At 42.1% G+C, this 25,711-nt stretch overlaps 1 protein-coding gene across 2 annotated transcripts; it reads left to right on the forward strand.

Moving 5' to 3' along the window:
- Positions 1–2,486: 2,486 nt before the first annotated feature.
- On the forward strand, positions 2,487–25,711 carry LOC127428141 (phospholipid phosphatase-related protein type 3-like). Of its 2 annotated transcripts, XM_051676259.1 has the most exons (8): positions 2,487–2,861; positions 6,971–7,069; positions 7,506–7,691; positions 8,955–9,084; positions 10,066–10,261; positions 10,480–10,537; positions 12,475–12,648; positions 24,414–25,711. In XM_051676259.1, exons 2-8 carry the CDS (start codon positions 6,989–6,991, stop codon positions 25,686–25,688), a joined length of 2,100 nt encoding a protein of 699 aa, XP_051532219.1. In that variant the 5' UTR covers positions 2,487–2,861; positions 6,971–6,988; the 3' UTR covers positions 25,689–25,711. The 2 variants fall into 2 exon arrangements, with proteins under 2 accessions (XP_051532219.1, XP_051532220.1); XM_051676260.1 differs by lacking the exon at positions 2,487–2,861 and having other exon boundaries at positions 6,940–7,069.

Raw genomic sequence — 25,711 nt, forward strand, 5'->3', positions numbered from 1 at the left:
TTGGCCTTCTGGAAAGTATGTTCATTTACTGTATATGTACTCAATACTTGGTAGGGGCTCCTTTTGCTTTAATTACTGCCTCAATTCGGCGTGGCATGGAGGTGATCAGTTTGTGGCACTGCTGAGGTGGTATGGAAGCCCAGGTTTCTTTGACAGTGGCCTTCAGCTCATCTGCATTTTTTGGTCTCTTGTTTCTCATTTTCCTCTTGACAATACCCCATAGATTCTCTATGGGGTTCAGGTCTGGTGAGTTTGCTGGCCAGTCAAGCACACCAACACCATGGTCATTTAACCAACTTTTGGTGCTTTTGGCAGTGTGGGCAGGTGCCAAATCCTGCTGGAAAATGAAATCAGCATCTTTAAAAAGCTGGTCAGCAGAAGGAAGCATGAAGTGCTCCAAAATTTCTTGGTAAACGGGTGCAGTGACTTTGGTTTTCAAAAACACAATGGACCAACACCAGCAGATGACATTGCACCCCAAATCATCACAGACTGTGGAAACTTAACACTGGACTTCAAGCAACTTGGGCTTTGAGCTTCTCCACCCTTCCTCCAGACTCCAGGACCTTGGTTTCCAAATGAAATACAAAACTTGCTCTCATCTGAAAAGGAGGACTTTGGAACACTGGGCAACAGTCCAGTTCTTCTTCTCCTTAGCCCAGGTAAGACGCCTCTGACGTTGTCTGTGGTTCAGGAGTGGCTTAACAAGAGGAATACGACAACTGTAGCCAAATTCCTTGACATGTCTGTGTGTGGTGGCTCTTGATGCCTTGACCCCAGCCTCAGTCCATTCCTTGTGAAGTTCACCCAAATTCTTCAATCGATTTTGCTTGACAATCCTCATAAGGCTGCGGTTCTCTCAGCTGGTTGTGCATCTTTTTCTTCCACACTTTTTCCTCCCACTCAACTTTCTGTTAACATGCTTGGATACAGCACTCTGTGAACAGCCAGCTTCTTTGGCAATGAATGTTTGTGACTTACCCTCCTTGTGGACAACTGTCAGATCAGCAGTCTTCCCCATGATTGTGTAGCCTAGTGAACCAAACTGAGAGACCATTTTGAAGGCTCAGGAAACCTTTGCAGGTGTTTTGAGTTGATTAGCTGATTGGCATGTCACCATATTCTAATTTTTTGAGATAGTGAATTGGTGGGTTTTTGTTAAATGTGAGCCAAAATCATCACAATTAAAAGAACCAAAGACTTAAACTACTTCAGTCTGTGTGCATTGAATTTATTTAATACTAATAGGAACAAATTAGAGTAAAATTCCAGGTTCAATGCAGCATTTGTGGCATAATGTTGATTACCACAAAAATGAATTTTGACTCATCCCTTACAATGGAAGTGAATGTGGCCAATTTTTGGAGGGTTTAAAGGCAGCAATGTGAAGCTTAAAATTTTTATAAATTCTTCTGTTGAAATTTGTGTATTATTTGAGCTGTAAAATTGTTTACGTTGTAAATCGAGTAAATCAAAGACGATTGTTACGTCATGGCAACAAAGTTGTAAAATTTGACATAACTACACAAAAAAAGGTTAGTCGGTGATTTTATCACACTAAAATCATATTAACATGCATTTTGTTTAAGTTCATTGAGTATTTGAATGTTTAGGCTATACGTAAGCCTACTGGCCCCATTCACTTGCCTGCTTGGCCCCATATGTTCCTCGCTGTAATATAGATTTTTATTTGTTTATTTATTTTATAGAAAAGGAGGGACAAGTCGAATATAATTTTTGTTATTATGCAACCAATGCTGTCGACTGAGCTTAATTTGTCTTAAACCCAGAATATTCCTTTAAAGACCCAGTGAAATGACTTAATGCAGTTTTCTTTCCTGTGTTGATGTACTGCACATTGAAAAGGGAAGTTTGAAGTGGGACTTATTGAAGAACCTGACCATTAAAAAAAAAAAATAGCTAATAGCCTTTAGTTTATGATACAGCCATAAACCATATTTACTACAGTACTTGCTGCTGCTACTCAAAAAGCAAGCGGCATTGGGAGAAAGGCTTTCTCATTCTAGACTAGAGAGCATTTTATTGAAAAAAAAAAAACATTTGGATATACCCAGCCCTGAGTGCAAGATGAGTCATCCATTTTTGGTCTGGATAACACTGAAGAGAAAGACTGAGTAATTTTTATTGGTAGCTATATCTGCTAAAAGGTTCATTTTATATCTGCTCAAAGGCTTGTTCTGTTGTCCTAAGAGACTCATTGAAGGAAAGCGGTTCATGGGGTGTTCATAAAAATTCGGCTCCCATTCTGCCCTAAGACATAAATCAAAATCTAGCCTGTCCAATGAGCCAATACTCTCCCAACCGCACTCTGTTATCTAAACACATGTTACCTGGCTGTGCATCTCCAGTCATATTTGCGCACTGCTGGAGGAGATTACTGCACTTGCGCAGATCTCTGCTTTGAAGATCAGATAGAGTAGAAGATGCTCAGGAATGCTGCCACCACACATGATGACTGGTGATGACAGACTGATTTTATATTAAGATCAGGATGCTGCTTGATACACTATTAAAAAATCTTCGCATCTCTGGTACTGGGGCTTGAATGATTGGGGGTTTGATATTGGATGTCTGACTTCAAGAAGAGCAGCTCTGGAAGCTCAGTGAGTTGAGGTATATTGTGGTTGGCTCCAGCAGTCAGAGATATAACAGGAGTGCCCGGCTGCGTGATTGCTCTTTGGAAAACGTGAGCAGAAAGAAGAATATGAACTAAGAGCCGCAGTCTAAACCCGAGAAGAAAGAATAACGTATACGCTATTATTATCCTGTAGAAAAACGCAGGTAATTTTCACTCAGGACATCACCGTTTATTTAAAGAATCAACTGTTTTCACAGTCAAGGTGAGATTTTTTCCAGTTTTCTACCTGCATGATGAGCAGTGGCAGCTTTGTGATAATGAACAAACGACGCGACTAGAACGCTCCTTTCATAACCAGCAAAGCAGTCTGCACCGCAAGCACGCGTGTGGATCCGTCATTGATTATAACGGGAGCGTTCTAGCGTTTGCGCGACGTCGCGCGCTCGCAGTGTAGACAACTTTGTTGACCATAAAGGGAGCGTTCTAGTCGCGTCTCGTGTAGTGTTTATGGGCGTTTAAGCGATATATGAGCATTTAGAGTGTCGCAGTGACGCTACTGTAATACAGCACCGATTATAATGTACATAACAAACACCCCCTCTCTCCATTTCATTTGAAAAACTATTTTTAACAGGCAAAAAATAATGAGCACAGATTTGTCCAGTGTTATTATAGTTTTGGATTTTTAATTTAGTTTTGATTTCTGTTTTATATTCAATTTGTCATTACAGTTTTGTTTAGTTTTCGTTTGTTTTCACAGTTTGTCTGTTAGTTTTAATTGATTAATTAATTAATTTATTTATTCAGTTTTTCTGTTTCAGTTTAGTTAGTTTTTATTTTTACTTTTAGTATTCTTTTTTATTTTTTTTACTGTAAATATTGACATCAGCAGTTTCCTTGGCGATCATGATTTCAAGCTTGATAATATATCCCAGTGCCATCTAGCATTCTGCGAACTGTACTAGTAAGTTTATTTGAGCTTGAGCTCATGATCGTTCCTGTAGACTACAATTGCAAGATGTAAAGTAGTTACATTTTCGTCTGTTCTCACCCAAAACTGATTAGATCACTTCAGAAGACATGGATTAAATAATTTATGGATTACTTTTATGCTGCCTTTATGTGCTTTTTGGAGATTAAAAGTTTTGGACCACATTGACTTGTATTGTATGGATGTACAGAGCAGAGACATTCTTCTAAAAATCTTCGTTTGTGTTCAGCAGATGAAAGAAAGTCATGCACTTGTGGAATGGCATGAGGGGGATTATACGATGAGAGAATTTTCATTTTTGTGTGAACTATCCCTTTATTTTATTTTTTTGAGATTTCAAATTCAAAAGTTCTTCCCAGTACTGAATATTTCTTAATTTTTGCTTTTGACTAGGGTAGAAGTTATCCTAAGCTTTCTTCAAAGGTATAATGTTAGGTTATGTGGCGTTTGGATCATAATTCAAAGTGTCAAGAAAAGTAAAATTTCCATAAGTGTCCCACTTTGCCCATCTTCAACCTGTTATATCAAAAACTAAAACTAAAATGAATTTGAGATCATTTTTATTTTATTTTAGTTGATTTTGTAGTTATGAAAAGGTATTTTAGTTTAGTTAAATTTTTTTCCAATAATTTCAGTTTTTATTTTTATTTTTGTTAACAAAAATGATTTTAGTTAGTTTTCATTTGAGTTTTCTTTAACTATAATAACACTATATATATGTTTTATACTTTTGGCCACATGCAATCATTTCAGGATTCTTATGCTGATGATCCTCCTGTTATACAACAATGGTAGCCCATGTTATAATGTATGAAACCTGAATATTGATATTGACATATATCTGTCTGTCTGTCTGTCTGTCTGTCTGTCTATCTATCTATCTATCTATCTATCTATCTATCTATTTATTTATCTATCTATCTGTCTGTCTATCTGTCTGTCTGTCTGTCTATCTGTCTGTCTGTCTGTCCTGAATGCATGACCAATATGCAAGATTTTGTGGTGTGAATCATTGTAATTGAAATCATCCTCCTCCTTATCATCAGTGACTTCAGTTCTTGCTGATATTAGTGAGACAGATGCAGCTTATTCTTATCTCTGATTACATTATTGATTTTTCCTAGGTCACTTTACTTCAAGTGTATAATGGCTTGCAATGACTGGTTATTGTGGCTTTAAATTTTTTACAGACCCATGCAAGTGTCATGGGTTAATTTTGCATTCATATTTTTGGACACACACCAGTGTCAAAAAGTAGCACACTTTAACCCCACTGTCACAGGAAGGAATGTGTGAAAAATCCAGTGAAGTTTAATTATCTTTCGCCACAGTCAAAGCCTCTCACTGTAAAGCTTTGTGAACACAAACACACTCTGTTTAAGAGAGAACTCAGTGCCCATGGATTCCTCCCTAAAACCACACACACAATCACACACACTCAGCACACAGAAATCTTTTGCCTGTGAGGCATATGTGGCTCTTCGAGATAAACAGAGCCCCTACTTTTGAAAATAGGCTTCCTGCTAATTTCAGCGAAGCCTCACTCACTCCCACTCGAGAGTTGGGAGAGTGTCTTCAGGACAAGTGCCTTGTTCAGTCTCTGTTGATTTGGCAGAGAGCACAAAACACTATTCTCTCATTGCTTGCTCAAACAATAGCCAACATCAACATTTGCTCATAATACTCTTTTGAGAATATTCGGAGAAGAGCTATTTTTTTCCTCAGGCACACAGTCTGTCATCTATTAAATCAGGAGGGCTTCATTCTCAGTTTCAGATGAGAAAAAAATTATATTTTAAATATTTCTGTGCTGGCCTTTTCTTGAAAGTAGGATTTAAAGCTGAAGTATGTAATATCTGCGCAACTAGCATCACCAAACTGAAGTGCACAAAATAATGATTGTTTTCAAGCTGGTTACCTCATGCCAACTCATAATAATTCATACAAGATGGCAACATGTTAAGATATTGTATGACTTGGCTCATCCAAAAGTGACCTTTTTTTTCTCATAGAGACCAACCAATCAACAAACAGAATTTCAAAATGATACAATGCCAGCATCAAATTTTAGCTAGCCTTTTATCCGTCACTTTATTTTAAGAAAGGAAATGTCTGAAATGAACAAATTTGGTGTCTCATTCTATGTTTATTTATGCAATAAAAATAACTGATGTCAACAACCTTAAATACACTTTCCTTTGTCTCATTCCAAACACAATGCTTTCTTTCTTCAATGGTACACAAAAGTTATTTTCGTACTATAATCATGGTTAGGTTTAGGGTTTAGCTAATGGATTAGAATTTATGGTTAGGTTTAGGTTTGGGGTTTGAGTTAGGAGTTAAACTTCGTAAAACCCCTTGTTGAAAACCCAGATGTTTCTCTTTCTTCTTTTTTTTTTCTCTTCTATATAATTACAACAACTGCAGTAATTACTAGGTACTAACCCTAAACCTAACCCATATTAAGTATATACAGTTATCTAATATTAATCAGTACTTTCTTGGGTAAATACACTGTAAGTATTCCGAAAGTACACATACTGTAAAATAAAGTGCAACCGATTTTCCTATTAAAATCATGGTTAGGTTTTAGGTTTGGATAATGGGTTAGACTTTGGAAAAATCATAATAATATCTTTTGTTGGTTCATTGATTTCCCTCTATGGGAGTAAAAGTCATACGTTTTTGTACCAATGTACGAGCTAACTCGTGTGATTTCTTACGATTTCACCAGAATGTACTATTGTTATGACTTGTCATAATAAGTCATAAAAAGTCTTCCAGTAAGGCCCCCCTTTTTCCATTGGTCAGATAAACTGATAATCCCACACTAAAGTCATGCCACTGGTTGAGCCAAAGTTCATGTTTTGTGCTGGTTGTAATGCTCAAACAAATAGAGAAATGTTTTTATAGTGCCGCAAAGCCACAGTTTAAACTTTTTGAGGAAATCAGCCAACAAATGGCTATATAGTTGGCTCTGCATATTAAGCTGGGATAGGAGAAAGATAGGAAGGTGGGATAGGTATTTTAATGAGAAAAAAATTACATAATTTAGTGTTAATACTAACTTACAGTATATAGAAAAAATTGTCAAGTAGGTGTGCACATCCAAAACCCAAGTTGTGCTCAGGGGCAGGACAAAAAATGTAAACGAATGTCAAAAAAAAAAAACAACAAAAAAAAAAAAAAAAAGAGAGAGAGACTGAAATTAAAGCTCCAAACTTTATTACAAAAAGGCAATGTTTCGACCAGTTAGGACAGTTGTGCCTGATGAAGACCTAACTAGTCAAAATGTTGCCATTTTGTAATAAAGTTTGGAGCTTTAATTTCATTGTGCGGACATCTACCACTTAATTTTAACTTATATGTCATTAAAATAGCTTCAAAGGAGTATCATCATGATGACTGCACGTGAAAAAACCAAGAAGAAACCTCCCAAAGACAGCCTGACGCTGCTACCCTGCTTCTATTTTGTAGAGGTACGTGCCACCATTTTTTTTTTTTTTTACCAGAGTTTAATACTTCAATAGAACAATTAATGTCTCAGGAAATTACATTACACACTCCAAACAACCAGGCTTTCTCATTTCCTTTTAAGACATAATTGAAAATGCATTATGACAGCTTGAGTGTGCTACTGTGAATACATTTCACTACACTGTCAGCCCTTCAGAACTGTACTCAGTGTTGACATTTAACAGCCATCTGCGACAGTCGCTCTACAGTAATTAACCTGTGCTCTGATCTTGATATGCCTGTGTATTATGAATCTTTAATATCTGTTTGTACTATATGGAAAAGGAAATTAGTAAATATACTATATAAAGACTGTCTCTGTATTATTACATTGTGAAAAATTTGTCATTTCCATTTCATTTTACACCTCTCTTGCACGTTCCCTCCTCTGACCCCCAGCTGCCCATAGTGGCTTCCTCCATGGTTTCACTTTACTTCCTGGAGCTCACGGATGTGCTCCAGCCAGCGCAGGTGGGATTCCGCTGCCATGACCGCTCTCTCAGCATGCCCTACGTGGACAGCGGAGATGAGCTCATTCCTCTGCTCATGCTCCTGAGTCTGGCGTTTGCTGGCCCTGCCGCCTCTGTAAGATGGGAGATCGGCAATCATTGCAACTTATTGTTTTGTATTGTGCATGATTCATTAGTCAAATAACTATTCAGTCATTGTTTTAGCCTAATGTTATAGGTAATGCAGCCTTTCTGAAATATTGCCAATAGGTAACACACTAATTTAATCCCATATTTAAAAAATGTAATCGCATATTGTTTTCTTTTTTTGGGGGATTTTTCCCCTTTTTCTCCCAATTTGGAATGCCCAATTCCCAATGCACTGTAAGTCCTCATGGTCGCATAGTGATTCGCCTCAGTCTGGGTGGCGGAGGACGAATCCCAGTTGCCTCCACATCTGAGACAGTCAACCCGCACATCTTATCACATGGCTTGTTGAGCGCGGAGACATAGCACGTGTGGAGTCTTCACGCCATCCACCGCGGCAACCACGCTCAATTCACCATGCGCCCCACCGAGAACAAACCACATTATAGCGACCATGAGGAGGTTACCATGTGACTCTACCCTCCCTAGCAACCAGGCCAATTTGGTTGCTTAGGAGACCTGGCTGGAGTCACTCAGCACACCCTGGGATAGCAAACTAGCGATCTCCAGGGGTGGTAGCCAGCGTATTTTACCACTGAGCTACCCAGGCCCCTCGCATATTGTTTTCTAAACATTTGAAACTTATGTCTCATCATAGATAGATACGTCAATTTTATCAATTCATTAATACACATTCTCAAGATTGAGAATTTATGACCTCTTACCCTAAGAATTAAATCAACATCCAATTCATATGAAAAAATGTAATAATATTTATCAATTTAATAATGATAGATTTTGAAAAAGAAGCGTTTTGATATGTTAAGATGCTCTCAATGGTTAATGTGAACTTCAGCATCCATGTCAAGTTTAAAAATGCTCATCAAAATTGAATGTCGGCAATGCAAACTCGCATTCAGATCATGCTCCATTCTGGTATGCAACACTTTTCATGATTGATAAAATCAAGTCCTGCCCTACATTTTTCTCTTTTTTAATATGGTGTTTCACTCAGAAATGCATCATATCATTGAAGGTAAATAGGTTTCGAATACCGTTTCATGTTGACTTTAAGTTAATTTTTTTGGTTTTATTTTTAGTTACATATGACCCCAAGTGTGTGTATTTAAACGTTTAATATCTGTGAGTATTATATTTTTTAAATCCTCTAATTAAATTTACAGAGGACAAGATTCTGATTTCTGAAAAATCATATGATTCGATGTGGTTTCTGTTCTTGTCCTGTGCACAGATCATGATAGGTGAGGGTCTGCTGTATTGTATGCAGTCCAAACTTAAGGTCCGCTCAGGGATTGAGGGGAGCATCAATGCTGGTGGCTGTAACTTCAACTCTTTCCTGCGGAGAACTGTTCGTTTTGTTGGTATGTAACTCTCTGCCCATTGTAAGGCAATTTTATTTTCCCCAAATCATAAAAGGACAGTACATTTCAATTATTAGTATCTCAAATGTTTATTTTATTAAAGAAATAAAATAAATGGAGGGCAAATGGAGACTTTTCCTTCAATCGTCTATTTCTATGATTTTTCTTCTAAGAAAAAAACCCCAATAATCTCATGTCATGTGTCCCCTTTATAGTTTCAGAGGAGATCTCAACATGTCTTAAACTGTGCTCAGATTTGCCAAGATACCAAAGTCTGCAATTAAAAACATTTCTAATCAAATACTTCCAAGATAACATTCTCTTTCATGTTATAGTTCTTTGGTAACAGAACAATAAAGTTCTGTTTGTTAACATAATGCATTAGGTATCATGAACTTACAATGAACAATGTATTTTTACAGTATTTGTCTATAAAACTGTTAATTATGCTAGTTCATATTGTGTTAATTTATGTTAATACCGAACTTTTAATTTAAAAAAATGTATTAATGCATGTTAAAAATTAAAATGAACCAAGATTAATAAGTGCTGTTAAAGTGTCGTTTATTGTTATTTTTTGTAACGAATATAGTTAACAAATACAACCTAATTGCTGTAAAGTGTTACCAGTTCTTTCTCTTGTTGTTGCTTTGTATGTCATTTGTGTCTATTTTCTTCTCCTAGCGACTTAGGGAGAAACATCTGAAATAGAGGTTATATTTAGATGAAGCAGAACTGAAAATTCTCCCGAGCTATGAAAGAGCACAATCTGAACAATAAAACATTGCTTTCGGTTACTACAATCAGAGCAATGAAGTCAAAAGTTTTATAATCTATCAGAGCTGCAAAATGAACACAAAAAATCTGAACAGGAATGATGCATATGGACATTACATAACATGAGTCAGGCACAAAGTGTTACATGAAAGCCTATAAAATGAGTCATCGATGTTTCATTCCTCTTCATCTGTCTGTTTCCAGGTGTTCATGTTTTTGGTCTTTGTGCGACAGCACTGGTCACTGATGTCATCCAACTGGCCACTGGCTATCACACGCCATTCTTTCTTACAGTGTGCAAACCCAATTATACTGCCCCAGGTGTGTCCTGTGACAAGAACCCTTATATCACCAAAGACATATGCTCTGGCCAGGATCAGCATGCCATTCTCTCTGCCAGGTAATGACATGCTTTAGTTCTGGGAAATTAAGCTAGCCTCCGATAATGTGATTAACTGTAACAACTTCAACCACAATTTTCTTTCTCCCTTTTGTAGTTTTCTTCCTGTACTACACACTCCCTACTCACCCTTTGTCAAAGACAAAAATGTTTGTTAGTAACTACCATTGCATACCTGGTATAGACTTACTCGAGATGTTTGCTTTCCTTTGTGACAGGAAAACCTTCCCCTCCCAGCATGCAACCCTCTCTTCCTTTGCTGCTGTTTATATTTCAGTAAGTCTCTTCGGCACCCTCTCAGTGTGTTTATGTCTGTTTGTCTGTCTGCTGGGTGTTTACTGCTAAGAAAATACTGTTTATATGGAAACCTCATAGGCTGCTGTGGTAAACTGCTCTACTAGCAGGGTGATATCATATGTATTTGAAGGTTTCATGCAGAAAGTGTGAACACATATTTTTGTATCTTTGGATAGACACTGAAACATACAATTTCAGTATGTTTACAGGATCAAAAACGTCAACTTTTTTTAAAGGGATAGTTCACCCAAAAATGCAAATTCTCTCATTTACTCACCCTCATGAAGTGTATGACTTTCTTTCTTCACCAAAACACATTTGAAGAAAAATAGAAAAATATCTTAGCTCAGTAGGTCCTTAAAATTCAAGTGGATGATGATTTCTCTTTTGAAGCTCTAAAAATCACAGACAGTCAGCATAAACATCATCCATACAACACCAGCTGTTAAATTCTAACAACTTAGTTTTCTAAAGCATCACGATCGCTTTTGGTGTGAAAAAGATAAATATTTAAGTACTTTTTTTTTTACTCTAAATCATTCTTACGTTCGGCAGCGGTATGCACGTGATAATCGCATTGGAATTTGAAACACGCGAGAACTGAGGCAAGTGCATTACAGCTGGAAGAGCAGTGCTGTTTACAAGTGAGGAGGAACTCTGTACAGTAACTTGGTTGGTTTTGGTTTAGATCTGTATTTATCTGTTTCTTTACTCACAATGGTGTGTTTGTGTGCTCATCCTAGATGTCTCAACCGAGTGCAGAATGTGAGATTACCTCTGTATCATGGCAACGCGAATACATCACATGAGAGACTGAGTGATCTCACCCTCTCCTGAAGCTTACCGGAAGCAATGATTTAGAGTTAAAAAGTACTTAAATATTGATATTTTTTCACACCAAATGTGATCGTATCACTTTAGAAGACATTGATATGATTTCAGTGGTCAAATTAATGTCTTCTAAAGTCTGTGATCACTGTCTGTGATTTTTGGAGCTTCAAAAGAAAAATCACCATTCACTTGCATTTTAAGGACCTACTGAGCTAAGATATTTTACTATTTTTCTTCAAATGTGTTCTGGTGAAGAAAGAAAGTCATACACACCTGGGATATCATGAGCGTGAGTAAATAGTGAGAGAATTTTCATTTATGGGTGAACTATCCCTTATATGTATACTTTTGAGAGACACAATATGACACAAAGTTATATCTAAATGGCAGTGAATTACAACAGCTACAGCAATAAATTACAAATACTAAATTGGAAGACATTAATAGGCCTATATTTAATCTAATTGATTATAGATACAATAAAATCACCCAATGAATTCCATAAATTCATTTATAGTTCTCTCAAATTGTCCATAAGTAAAAGGGTTTACGTTTAAAATGTTGATATTGTACATTTCAGTGTCTTTCAAAATGTATGAAAATGTTTGTTTTTTGTGCTACCACACTGTGTAGAAACACACTTCAAATTTATAAACCTTTGAATTTGAATGAGATCACATTGCAACCAGTGAAACAGAGACTGTTATTTCCTGTGATACTGTGATTGTATATTACTCTTATGAAAACCAACACAATATTGTACTATAATTTAGATGTGCATGGAACAGACATATCACACATGAGCTCACTCAAGAAATAGATTTCAACATGGGTCATATGTTAAAGTAAGGTGTGATTATTTAAATGCTCAGCTGCACTTGTTCTCTGGATTAGTAAGAATCTAAATATAGGTAGCGCTTCACATGTCTACGCATTTGGCAGGATCCACTTCAAGTGACAGACATGAAGATAAGTTGTTGCTGCTTCCCACCTTGTGCTTGTCAGACTGTCAGAAGCTGCAAGGCAGAAATGTAATTCATTTGTGCAAGACATTTGGAAACCTCTGCTGCTTTCTGCTCTTCTAGATGTACTTCAACTCAACAATCTCAGATAGCACCAAGCTGCTTAAACCCGTTCTGGTCTTTGCCTTTGCCATTGCGGCTGCTTTGACTGGACTCACTCAGATCACCCAGTACCGAAGTCACCCCATTGATGTTTATGTCGGGTTCTTTATTGGCACCGGGATTGCTGCATACCTGGTGAGTGTTTGGCTTCCAGATGTGTATTTGCAGATTGCACTGTGGTTTAATGTACTTAGTCAGCTCTACACACTTTGGTTATTTACCCATTTTCTGGGATCAAGTCAACTTGTATAGTGTTGTATATTGTTCAAAGCAGCTTTAAAGAAAATCATGACTTAATATCTTAAAGCCCCTTAAACTATGAACATTAAGCTACATTACCTAAGTGCTTTGTTATGTTGTAATTGGGTAACCATGATTTTGCTCATTCAACATAATTTGTTGGTCCTAGAACAACATTCCTGTCAATCATACATACCCCCAACCCCATCCCTAACCCACACCCTAACCCTAAACACTACCCCTTAAATTTGAGAGAAATGGTTGGTTAGTGTGGGGTGAGGGCGTGGTCGAGCAGTCGTCTGGGGAAAGAGGAAGCAGTAAGGGGTTTCCACCTGAGATGAATTGCTGATAATTGCTGTTTCTTTGTTCGCAGTGAGAGACGGGGGAAATAAAAGGGGCCAGACCTCAGAGTGAGAGAGAGAGAACCCAGCTGAAGCTACGAGTGTGTTGGCCACTGCCAACCCCACTGTATTGAGCGTATTGAGTGTTGTGTGAAGCTTTACCGTTACGCAGTCAAGCGAACGTGTTTAATGTGTGAAGAATAAAATTACCTTCGAGTTGGATTCGCCGTCTCCCGCTTCCTCATTCCACAAACTTGTTACACTGGTGCGAAACCCGGGAATAGAGGAAGAAGGATACGCTGTCATGGAGTCGTCGCCACTGGAGGAAGTCTTCTGGTCCCTTGCCAGCATCCACCAGGGCCAACACCAAGCCCTCATGGAGCTTCGTAGAGAGCAGCAACAGTGCTTTGAGGTGCTCCTTTGGGCCCAGGAGGAGGACCGGTGGGTGCTGTGGAGCTTTGTACCCCAGGAGGGGCCAGCCGCCCGTCCCCGACAGCAGCACACCCCAACATGTTGCTCACCAAGATGGGGCTTCAAGATGATCCGGAGGCTCACCTTGAGCTCTTTGAGCGCACCACTGAAGCTCTGAAGTGGCCACTGGAACAGTGGGTGGTCCATTTTCTGCCACTACTGACTGGGGAAGCCCAGATTGTGGCACAACAGCTTCCGGTCGCCAACCTCATCGACTACTCGGTGCTGAAGAAGTCCATCTTGCAACGGGTCGGCCACAGCCCAGAAGAACACTGCCAGCGTTTCTGCTCCTTAACGCTGAGCGAGGTCGGCCGCCCGTTTGCCTTTGCCCAGCAGTTGATGGAGGTCATCAACCTGGTGGTGCTGGAGCAGTTCATCTCCCAGTTGCCGAAGGGGATGGCCTAGTGGGTCCAGTGCCACCGACCGGCATCGCTGGACGAAGCAATCCAGCTAGCGTAACACCATCTGGCAGCTTATCTGGGGGCCGGCGCACCCCACGCTCTTCCCCCCCTAGTGTCTCTTCCCCTGTTCTCTCTTCTCCTCCTCCTTCCTTCCATCATGTTCCATTTCCCCTGAAACGAGGGAACATTCCCCCAAGACCGGTTCTCTGCTTCCACAAACCCCGTCTCTCCCCTCTCTTCATCCCAGGTGAAGCAGTCCACTGCCATGTGTGTGGGCGGGAGGCTTGGGCCAGTCTGCTGGAGTTGCAGGGAGCTGGGTCATGGTCGAGAGCAGTGCCTGATAATGGAGGTGGGGGCCTTGATCTGGATCCCCGACACTCCACAGACCGCCCCCGATTGGGCAGGGATGTACAAAATACCTGTGAGTATTAAGGGGGTTACATACCAAGCCTTGGCAGATTCAGGTTGTTTATTCATCAATGCTTGGTTCAAAACAGGGCATTGGAGACAAATAATTGGGTGAAGGAGAGGTGTGCGCACGGGGATATTCATGATTATCCTAGAGTGACCATCACGGTAATATTCCGGGGACAAAAGCATAATATTGAAGTGGTGGTTAGTCCTCGCCTCACCCATCTGCTAATTTTGGGAACTAATTGGCTGGCTTTTCAATCATTATGGAAGCAGTTGTGTGGATGGGTCCTGTGAGAAAGTAAATTGGTGACACCCTCCCCTTCCCTTAGGGAATTCCTGGTAGGGGATTTCCCGCTAGAGCAGTCACGAGATGAAAAACCTGAAGCAAGCATTTGACAAAGTGAAAGTGATTGATGGTCAGTGTTTCCAGCCGATCATCGCACTCATATATCCATATTTTTCATTTATAAAAGATTGGTTGTATAGAGTGACATAGGACAATAAGAAATTAAAATACAACCCAGTTGTTGATACCAAAGAGCTGTCAGGAAATGTTATTCCAGGTGGCTCATCATAATATGATGGCAGGTCACTTGGGACAGGGGAAAACACTAAGCTGTCTCATGGCCTGTTTCTATTGGCCAGGCATTCATGGGGATGTTCACAGGTGGTGTACGGCATGCCGTGAATGTCAGCTGGTGAATCCGCAGGCCGCTCCAAAAGCTCCATTGCGCCCCCTTCCATTGATCGTGGTTCCTTTCAAACGAATTGGCATGGACCTCGTCGGGCCATTAGAACAGACAGCACATGGGCATCACTTTGTGTTAGTTCTGGTGGATTATGCAACATGATATCTGGAAGCAGTGACGCTGCGCAACATCTCAGCAAGTAGTGTTGCGGAGGCACTCTTCAAAATTATCTCCCAAGTGGGGATTCCAAAATAAATCTTCACTGATCAGCACACAGCTTTTATGCTATGTACATTACGCGAGCAGTACGAATTATTGGGTATTAAATTGATTCGGACAAGTGTGTACCGATTACTGATTATAGGAAAGTCAATGTGGTTGGATGCTTATCCAATGCCTGGTGTTGATGAACTGCTCAATCGGTTGTGCATGGCTCGCTTTTATTCGACATTGGATTTAACAAAGGGATATTGGCAGATCCCCTTAAAGCCGATGTCTCTTGAAAAAAACGGCCTTCTCCACACCGTTTGGTTTACACCAATTCGAGACCCTTCCGTTCAGTTTGTTTGGGGCCCCGGCTACATTTCAGCGTCTTATGGACAGAGTCTTCAGACTGCATGCTGCGTATGCTGCTGCCTATTTTGATAATATCATCATTTATAGTAATGATTGGCAGTGGCGCATGCAGCATCTGGGGGCCATTCTGAGATCGCTGTGATGAGTGGAGCTCACAGCAAAACCTGCTGAAGTGTGCAACTGGATGGGTGGAGTCACGGTATCTGGGGTTCTACTTGGGTCATGGTCAGGTGTGGCCCCAAATTGATAAAACCGCAGCAATTGCGACCTGCCCGAGACCCAAGACCAAAAAGGAGGTGAGACAGTTCCTGGGGCTGGCTGGCTATTATCGAAGATTTGTACCTAATTATTCAGATGTCACCAGCCCACTGACTGATCTCACTAGAAAGGGAACTCCAGACCCAGTCCAGTGGGCAGAGCCATGCCAACAAGCCTTTACACTGGTAAAAGCTGCACTTTGTGGCGGGCCGCTTCTGCATTCACCTGACTTCTCTCTCTCTTTTGTTTTGCAAATGGACACATCGGACAGGGAGCTGGGTGCGGTAATGTACCAAGTGGTGGAGGGGGATACCATTGGTATCTGGCACTCCAGCCGTTTAAGTTCAGGTGGTCCACAGGCCGGGGGCGCAGATGGCTGTCGCAGACTTCCTCTCCAGGAGGGGGGGGGACTTCCCCCAGCAGTTCGAGTCGGGAGGTGAGGGTATGTGGAGGCGAGGGCGTGGTCGAGCTTTCATCTGGGGAGAGAAGAAGCGGTAAGGGGTTTTCACCTGAGATGAATTCCTGATAATTGCTGTTTCTTTATTCGCAGTGAGAGTTGGGGGAAATAAAGAGGGCCAGACAGAGTGAGAGAGAGAGAACCCAGCTGAAGCTATGAGTGTGTTGGCTGCTACCAGCCCCACTGTTGTGTGAAGCTTTACCGTTACGCAGTCAAGCAAACGTGTTTAATGTGTGAAGAATAAAATTACCTTTGAGTTGAATTCGCCATCTCCTGCTTCCTCATTCCACAAATTTGTTACAGTTAGCACCAATGTACTCAATGGGAAATCGAAGAACGAACCACATGCATGCAGGGTTGGGAAGGTTACTTTTTAAATGTATTCCTCTACAGATTACAGAATACATCCTGTAAAATGTCATTTGTAACGTATTCCGTTAGATTACACAAGGTCAGTAACATATTCTAAATACTTTGGATTACTTCTTCAGCACTGGTAGATTTTTTCACTTGTTTTGACTAGAAAAACTCTGCCGGTACAATAAGACAAAATACATGTTAAAAATTCATTCTCTGAAAAACCTAAATATCTTATGCAGTGTTGTTTCTAAAACAAGATAAATCAATTTGATCTTGTTTTAAGGATTTTTAGATATTTTTACAGGGAAACAATACAAAAATTATTATCAAGAATACGATTTTTGCCCTAATATCAAAAGGTCTTACTAGGAAAAAAGAAATTATGATCCAACGTGAATTTTCTTGATAAAAAAATATGATCGTGCCTGGTAACATGTGCATGTAAAATGGCTAGAAATAGCATTTTAGCTTAGCGTAAAGCTGACAATTTACACAAGGGTTACTTCTATTTCTTCTGCTACAATCTTACTTCAAACTTACTTCTCTGTCTGCTTGTATGAATGTAACACATCATAAGAAAGTGTTTTGCCACTGTTCAAATGCACTTTGGATCACACCATTTATATGTATACATTTTTCCATCTGAAAGGACTAAATATTAAATGAAACAAATTAAAATAAAATGCAAAGTAATCTCTTCAGTAATCAAAATACTTTTTTTGAATGTAACTGTTGTAGCATCTGGACCAATCAGTCACACAATTATTCATTATTTAATTAATTGGTGACTGATTGGTCACAGACGTCTCAAGACTGTAACAAGCAAAGGTCCAAGTAGGCCCAAGCAGACTCTGAGATGTCTACTCTCCCACTAATCATTATCAGCTCTTACTCCCCCTTTGCTGACACTGGTCCATCAACTAGTGGACCTCAGAGACATTCCAGGTGGGGGAAGGTAGCCACATGCAAAAGTAAAGGAATGTGGGGAAAGTTACTCACTCCATTCCCCCATAGAAAAGACATATAAGCCCATAAAACAGACTTTTTTTCATTAATTTATAGACAAACTGTTCTATAAATGAACATGCATATCCTCAGGACATTGTGTGTATGATTATTACTGTTTCGTATAGTGTCTTTTGTATTGTATACCATTTTGTGCATGCTTTATGACAGAGCCACTAGATAATGTAAAATTATTGGTATCATGCTTCCTATCAAATTAATCCTAGTGTGATGCCCTAAACATTGGAGTATAGCACCCCCTTATAGCATGCATTGTATGCTTGTTATATTAATCAGAGCATAAAGGGGCACAAACTGATAGCTTACTCCAATCATGCAAATGAGTCAGCTTCCAAACAAAGGAACTTTTCCCGCTGGAAAATTGCACCTTTCTCATTGGTCAAGCCAAACTCGAGAGGAGTGACCTACCTCAGGAGTTAAAGGGCACTATCGGAGTGACCTCCCTCTCTCTTCCCTCTTCTTTTTCTCCCTTCTGCTCATGGTTGCTGCTCGTGTGGGACCGGAAACACCCGGTCTGACCGCGAGGTCGCGGGCCGGCAGGCCTTAACACATCAAGCCATGTATAACTTCCTCAACCATAATGGAGTCAAACTAACACCGCAAGTTCATCATCATTTCTTCACTCAACATGGAAGAAATTGATTGCAACTTCAACACCATTGACTCAAGGAACCATCAAGACTTTCTCCTGAGACTGCATCCGGGTTCTCAACAGCCAGGCATTGCAAGTATCGTACAATTAACTAACTAAACAGAGGTTCCCTATCTGTCACTTGACGTTGTGTCGATGTAGTGACACTAGGGGTCACTCTTGGGAGCCCGAGACACCTCTGGTCTTTGATAAAAGGCCAATGAAAATTGGCGAGTGTATTTGCATGCCACTCCCCCGGACATACGGGTATAAAAGGAGCTGGTATGCAACCACAGATTTTCTCTTCGGAGCCGAACGGTCATGCTCATTGAGCTGAATTCTACTGTTCATTCACCTCTGCTGGATCTGACGGCACATTTCAGCAGCTTCTCCCTCCTCTGCACTGGTGCACTGCAGAGAACGCCCCTGGGTGCTTCGGCAGAAAACAAGAGAGTATATTTTCTGAAAGAGCGTTTTTCCTCTAAAAGAGTATATATTTCTCTAAAAGAGCGGTACACACGGAACGTCTTTTTAAAGACGCGTCTTTTTAAAGATGTCTTTCCGATTGTATGTTATTCCTGGTTGCGGTCGTTATCTCTCAACATCAGATGGTCATGATCGCTGTCTTTTGTGTCTGGGCGCGACCCACACAGAGGCAGCGTTTGTGGATGGTTCATGTTCGCATTCAGAGAACATGACCATGGCAACGTTGCGGTCACGGCTTGCTTTCGTAAGAAAGCAAGCCACTCCAGCGGCTCCCCACCTAGGTCCTTCTACCTTCAGGTATGAGGCCAGTGCAGCTAGCACTGGGGGCGATTTGCAGGGATCGCCTCCGCCGGGTATCCCCCCGCGGACCTCCCATTCCCCAGCACACTCGTCTGCCCCAGTCGGGCTTCCGGATGAGTTCGTCAGCTCATCTCAGGGCGAGTCTGGCTTCTTGTTCGGAGCCCGCGAAGATGATGAGCTTTCGAGCGCAGCATCGGAGAGCGGGCTTGTCCAGTCGGACGCAGAAGCCTCAGCTGGGCTTTCCCCCTCAGGGACGATTGCCCAGTCACAGGCCGATGCCAAAATGACGGACATGCTTTCTCGGGCGGCCACGAGTGTCAGGTTAGAGTGGAACCCTCCACTCTCCCCTTAACCCTTGCGCTTGATGATTGGTTCCTGGGCTCGCGGCGCCGCTCAAAGCAGCCACGCCCCGCTCCAGTGCCATTCTTCTCGGAAGTGCACAAGGAGCTGATGAAATCGTGGGAGGCACCTTTTACTGCCCGGCCCCGATTCCGCAGTTCCCCCGCTCTCACTACCCTCAATGGTGGGGCGGCCAGGGTCTATACAGTGATTCCCCTGGTGGATAAGGTGCTCACAGTGCACCTATGCCTGCAGAGCGCCGCCATCTGGTGCGGACGCCCTAAGCTCCCGTCCAAGCCCTGTAGGCTCACGTCATCCCTGATGGCTAAAGCCTACAGCACTGCTGGACAAGCCACCTCTGCCCTGCACGCCATGGCTCTCCTGCAGGTCTACCAAGCCAAGGCATTGAAAGAACTGCACGAGGGTAGTTCCGTCCCAGATTTGATGCAGGAACTGCGCTCGGTGACCGACCTCGCTCTCCAAGCGACAAAGGTCATGGCGCAGTCTCTCGGGCAGACGATGGCCACACTAGTGGTCCAGGAGCGCCACCTTTGGCTCAACCTTGTCGAGATGGGTGAGGCCGACAAGACACGGTTTCTTGCTGCCCCCATTTCCCAGGCTGGCCTATTCGGCAACACCGTCGAGGACTTTGCCCAGCAGTTCTCGGTGGTGAAGCAGCAGATGGAGGCGATCTGGCACATCCTGCCCCGGCGCGGCTCAAGATCCCGCACCCCGTCTGCTCGTCGCCAAGGGCGTCCCCCTGCGGTGACTGCACCGGCTCCGCCGCAGCCCACCCCTTCGGCCCGGCCCCGGCGTGGAGCCCACTGCAGGAATCAGATGCCACCCGTCTCATAGTCAGTGCCAAAGAACCCACGGAGGTCGTCAAAGCGACCCTGAGACGGGCAACCCAGGGATGAAGGAACCCACTCACCTGGAGCTGGTAAGAAGACCACTCCATCCCCTGGTAGAGGGCCAGGCGGAAAATCTTTTGTTGCCTTTTTGTTTGATTTCACCGCATGCCCAAGTGGCTGCGGTACCCAATAGTTCAGCAAAAGAGTGGTTTCCTTCCTCCCTGGGTCACATACCCGGTGTGCAGGGTCGACATCATGACTACCGTCCACAGGTTTTTTCTTGCAGGATTGGCGCTCCAACGGTGGACTTTCCGCCCCTGAGCGCCCAGCTGTGGCACACAGCCGACCCCGATGTGGCAGTCTCCATGGGTTATGAGGACAGGCCTCTTCCTCCCCCATCCCAGGCTGTTCCGGGGGTGGTCACAAGGAGCCAGGTAAGGGCAGTTGAGTTTTCATGCACGTGCTAACTAAGAGCCCTGTTCTGGGGTAGGTGCTCCGCATGTGGCAGTTCCCTGTAAGGCTAACCCCATGCGATATATATCTTCCACTAACTCGTTTCCCTGTTGGTAAACTGTGTCTTCCTTGGACAGAGCCCCTCTGCCCCAGTCTCCATGTTTGTAGTAACTCCTCCCCCATTGGGTAGGATCTACCTTGAAGACTCTCCACATGGTTGGAAAGACCATGTGACGTATTTTTCCATTTAAATATCCCCCCTCACTTTGGGCGAGGTGTGGTCTCTGCGGTGTCTTCCCCTTGGGAGGGACACCCTCCGACTAGACCTGGTGGCCCAGTCGGATAATCCCCCTTCTTTTTTAGGGAGTGGAAAAAAGAGAAGGGGAAAAGAGGCCACGACTGGGTTGAGCCTGTCTCTGTCTCTTGGGTAGTCAACTTGTCCCCAAAGTGCCGTTCGACACTCATAACTATGTTGGGGGAGGTTACGTGTCGACCTGGTGTGCTGGCTATGAGGCACACAGTAGTCTGCCCACCACACACCGCCAGTTCATGTAACACAGTTCAGCCAATTGTGGAGTTTCGTATAGGGACCCCTTGTGTCACTACATCGACACAACGTCGAGTGAGTGACAGATAGGGAAGGTCATGGTTACTTGTGTAACCTCCGTTCCCTGATGGAGGGAACGAGATGTTGTGTCCCTCCTGCCACAACGCTGAACTACCTGCTGAAATGGCCGGACCTTATATCGGTTCCTCAGCATAAAACCTGAATGAGTGGTTGCATACCAGCTCCTTTTATACCCGTATGTCCAGGGGAGTGGCATGCAAATACCACTTGCCAATTTTCATTGGCTTTTTATCAAAGACCAGAGGTGTCTCGGGCTCCCAAGAGTGACCCCTAGTGTCACTACATCGACACAACGTCTCATTCCCTCCATCAGGGAACGGAGGTTACACAAGTAACCATGACGTTTAGTATAAGCTGTGAACCCCATTGCTAACAAAGGTGCTTTGAAGTAAGAAACTGATAGTTCTTTCAGATGGTTAAATGACTCTTGTCATAGCTTCTTTCCCCTGTTCTGTTCCGGTTTCATTCACTTTCATTTTTCCATTTCCCATGTATGCGTGATTTGTGTGTATGTGTTTGTTTAGATTAGTTATGTGTTCGTGATTTAGTTAAATAAAGCTTTTGTGTACATTCTTGCGAGTTTATTCTGGTCTGCTTGTACATCAATGTCAATTTAACGATTTGATCACAGCTACATGCTAAGAAAGAGTTATTTTTCTGTGGCCACGATAAATAAACTTTCTGAGAGACAGATAGATGATCAATACTGAGTGTTTGCTGGACGAACAGATTAATTGATTGTAATATTAATTCAGCTACATCAAGTTAATTCTATTGACTGATCCAAATATTGATAATTAATTATAACGAGTTATGGTTATTTATTCATATTCCCCTTTTAAAGATAACTTGACAGTGGTATATTTTGATAAATAATCTCATCCCTGTTTTTAAAAGATTTCGCTTAAAAGCTGTACCTAAATATGTGTAATATTATTTTCAATAAGCCATGAGAATAATATTACTCCAATAAGAGTATTAATCATAATTCCCTTATTAAAGCTAATTTTATTCAGACAAATAATCTAGTTATTTGCCATTTATCTAATTTATAATGGTTGTCGAACGCGACTAATTCCATTATAAATTTCCTTACATTATAATGTAGAATAAGGACAGTTTAATTTAATTCCTAGCTCACACATACTGTTTCCCTACATATAATGGTGGAGGTACACGGGCACTTCAACCATCCCGTGTACATTTATACTACCAAATTCACTACACTGTATTCCAATTACCAATGATTTAAATTGTAACTGTAGTGGAAAACAGTTACTAATATTTTGTATTTTAATTACGTAATCCCGTTACATGTATTCCGTTACTCCCCAAGCCTGCACATATGACACCACTTCTAACAAAATCTGGCCAAAACAAAGGTATTTTTGAGATCATTACAGTGGTTTGAAACAGCTTTCCAGCATGAACTTTCAGGAAACACTGAACATGTTGCACGAGCAATGCTACCTCTATGTCTACATTAATCCGGATACATTTGAAAACTGCATTTTCGAAACGCTCTCCATCCACACTGCCATTTCCAAGCTTTTCCAAAAGTTGCTCATCCACACTGAAATGTATGAAATCGCTTAAATCTCCTTAATGTGCTTGTGAAAATTCGCCGTTGCATGTACGGTCTGAAACGCGATTGTCTTCGTGTTCCATCGCTGGACACCAATTCTGAGTAAACTTCTGTCACCTTTGACGGAATGCACTGTGATTGTTGTACAAAGTAGCATTTATCTTTAACAATGCTATCAATGTGAATATCAGGCACAATAGCACCGCTATAACATGGGCCACCATCTTGATTGTTTTGGTTAAATGGATCACATGACTGCATCACATGACAACAAATACATCATTGTTTTCAGATATATCCATTTTCCCAGTCCACACTACAACGTGAAGACAGAGTTTTCAAATTTATCCACTTGGGAAAGTGTTTTCAAAAAGCTCAATTTTCACTGACAAAAACACTGTCTTAGTGTGGATGGAAGGCCAAGTGTACTTTTTTCAGTAGTGTCCATTTTCATTGTTAAAGAACACCCACTTATTCACAGGCTTGCTAAAAGTCCACCAAAGATTACGTAATTTCTGTTTGTGTTGTCAAAGACGCATCAGTACACATGTGCCATTCACACCAGAACTGGAAAGTGGGCATATGTGTCCCTGATCACCCCCCGTTGTGGTTTGAGTGATCTGATCACAAAGCATTTTGGACCCCATTCACAATTGTATTTTGTAGCGCTGTTCACTAGTGATCGGATCACCTGAGACAGATCACCCGAGATGGAGGTGCAGAGTTGCCATGCTGGTGTAGAAGATAAGACCACATATAGCATGTTAGCGTTAGCATTTAGCGCCATGAATGCAGAATGTAAACATGAAAAATTATTATATATTATTGTATATCATCATTAAACTGGTTCAAACAGCTTCTTTTACAAACCTCATGTGGATTCTATTAATAGAATGAGGCATGTAGTAAATGATAACACATTTTAATGTCACATTGGTTCATGTTTTACATGTAGCATTGACAGAACAGTGTGCATGTCACCCTAAAATTCTCCTCTAAATGCCTCCCCCAGCGGCATGGCCAGTGTCTAAATGTTTGCAAACAGTGTACCGTGGATCAGTTGTTTAAACCTTCTTTTTAGCACTGAGAAAATACAGAAAAAGTTCATTTTTTCCAAAGCCTAAACCAAACCTTGACTGGTTGATAGGAATGTTGTTCCAGCAGCAACATGGATTTTGATCACAGTAGGTGTATTGACTGACTTAACGTAGATGTTTTCTTTAAGAAAGACATATTTGGTGTAATGTGGTCTGATGTACAATTTTTCAATATTTTCCAGTGGTTCTCTACATTAGGAGTCAGTTTTACATATTCCTGTGTCATTGATCTAAACAATGTAATAAAGTTATTGTAGCCTAATTGTTGATACCAATTTAAACTTCGATTCTGTCCAGGCTTTCTATGCTGTTGCCAACTTTAAATCTCCAGAGGACACTGCTGTCCCGCAACCCCCTCCTCTGCAGAAGGATGCGCTGAGGGCTCTGGCTCAGCGAGGTCATGACTCTGTCTATAACAAAGGTCATGCCTCTGAGAGCAATGAGGAAATTACATCCCCAGCATCTCTAGATGGTCTGAACCAGCCTGTACAGCGAGAGAAAGCCTCCCTGGGCAACTTAAAGAGGGCCAGTGCAGATGTGGAGCTGCTAGCACCCCGCAGCCCTATGGGTAAGGAGACCATGGTTACTTTCAGCAACACATTGCCCCGTGCTACAGCTCCAGAGGAACCAACAAGGCGTCTGGTGACGGTACCTGTGCCTGTACCACTGGACCCTGTGAGGTCGCAGCAGTTGGTGTATGAATGGAAGCAAAAGTCAATGGAGATGCGAGGTGGAAGCTTGCCAGATGAAGACACCAGTGAGCAGGGCTCAGACGGTGGTGACGACACCACCACAGAAGAAGACAGCATCCATTCCTCAATCTATCCATCTGTACCACAGCCTACCAAACCAGCTAACCCACCAGCCGGAGCAAGAGTAGTGATGCCCCCTCGTCCCCCAGTGCAGCCCCCTTTACCCCCACCTGTATCCCCTAAAAGTGCAAGCACTCGGGCCAAATGGCTGTCCATCACTGAGAAAAGTGGTGCCAACATTCCAGCCCTCAAGGGAGGAAATCAGCCTCGGCTCATGCAAGTCATCAACATGTCGAAGCAACAGGGACTCCTGTCTGTATCGGCCAAATCCTCTGAGACATCATCCTCTTCCGGTACGTCATCCATCACAGGTGAGTCATCACCCAATCGCACACCCTCAGAGCGTGACAGCGGTTCTGCCATTGTCACCATAGATGCCCATGCCCCCCACCACCCTGTGGTTCGTATGAACTCTAACCCCACTAACCCCTGGGAGTGGAGAGGATCTTCTGATGGAAATATGACCGAGTCATACGAGCTCAAGAGTGTCAATCGTGAGGGTTCCCGCATTTACCGTCACATCAGGAGCAGCTCTCCTTGTTCTTCTACCAGTGAGGCTGACCATGCACCACCCCAGCCCCCTCATCACCCCCATCCACCACTTCCCCCTCAACTCCCACCCATGGGTCAAACCGCAGAGGGTCGTAGTCTGCGCCACAAAACCCCTCTGGTTCTGCTGGACAGGGAGAACAGTCAGAACCACCCTGAACAGGACAACTACTACAAAAAGCTACAAAGTGGCAGGCATTTCAAAGACTGACAATGCTCTTAGAATTGTTATTA

This window comes from Myxocyprinus asiaticus, chromosome 37 (assembly GCF_019703515.2).
Source record: "Myxocyprinus asiaticus isolate MX2 ecotype Aquarium Trade chromosome 37, UBuf_Myxa_2, whole genome shotgun sequence".
Lineage (NCBI taxonomy): Eukaryota > Metazoa > Chordata > Actinopteri > Cypriniformes > Catostomidae > Myxocyprinus > Myxocyprinus asiaticus.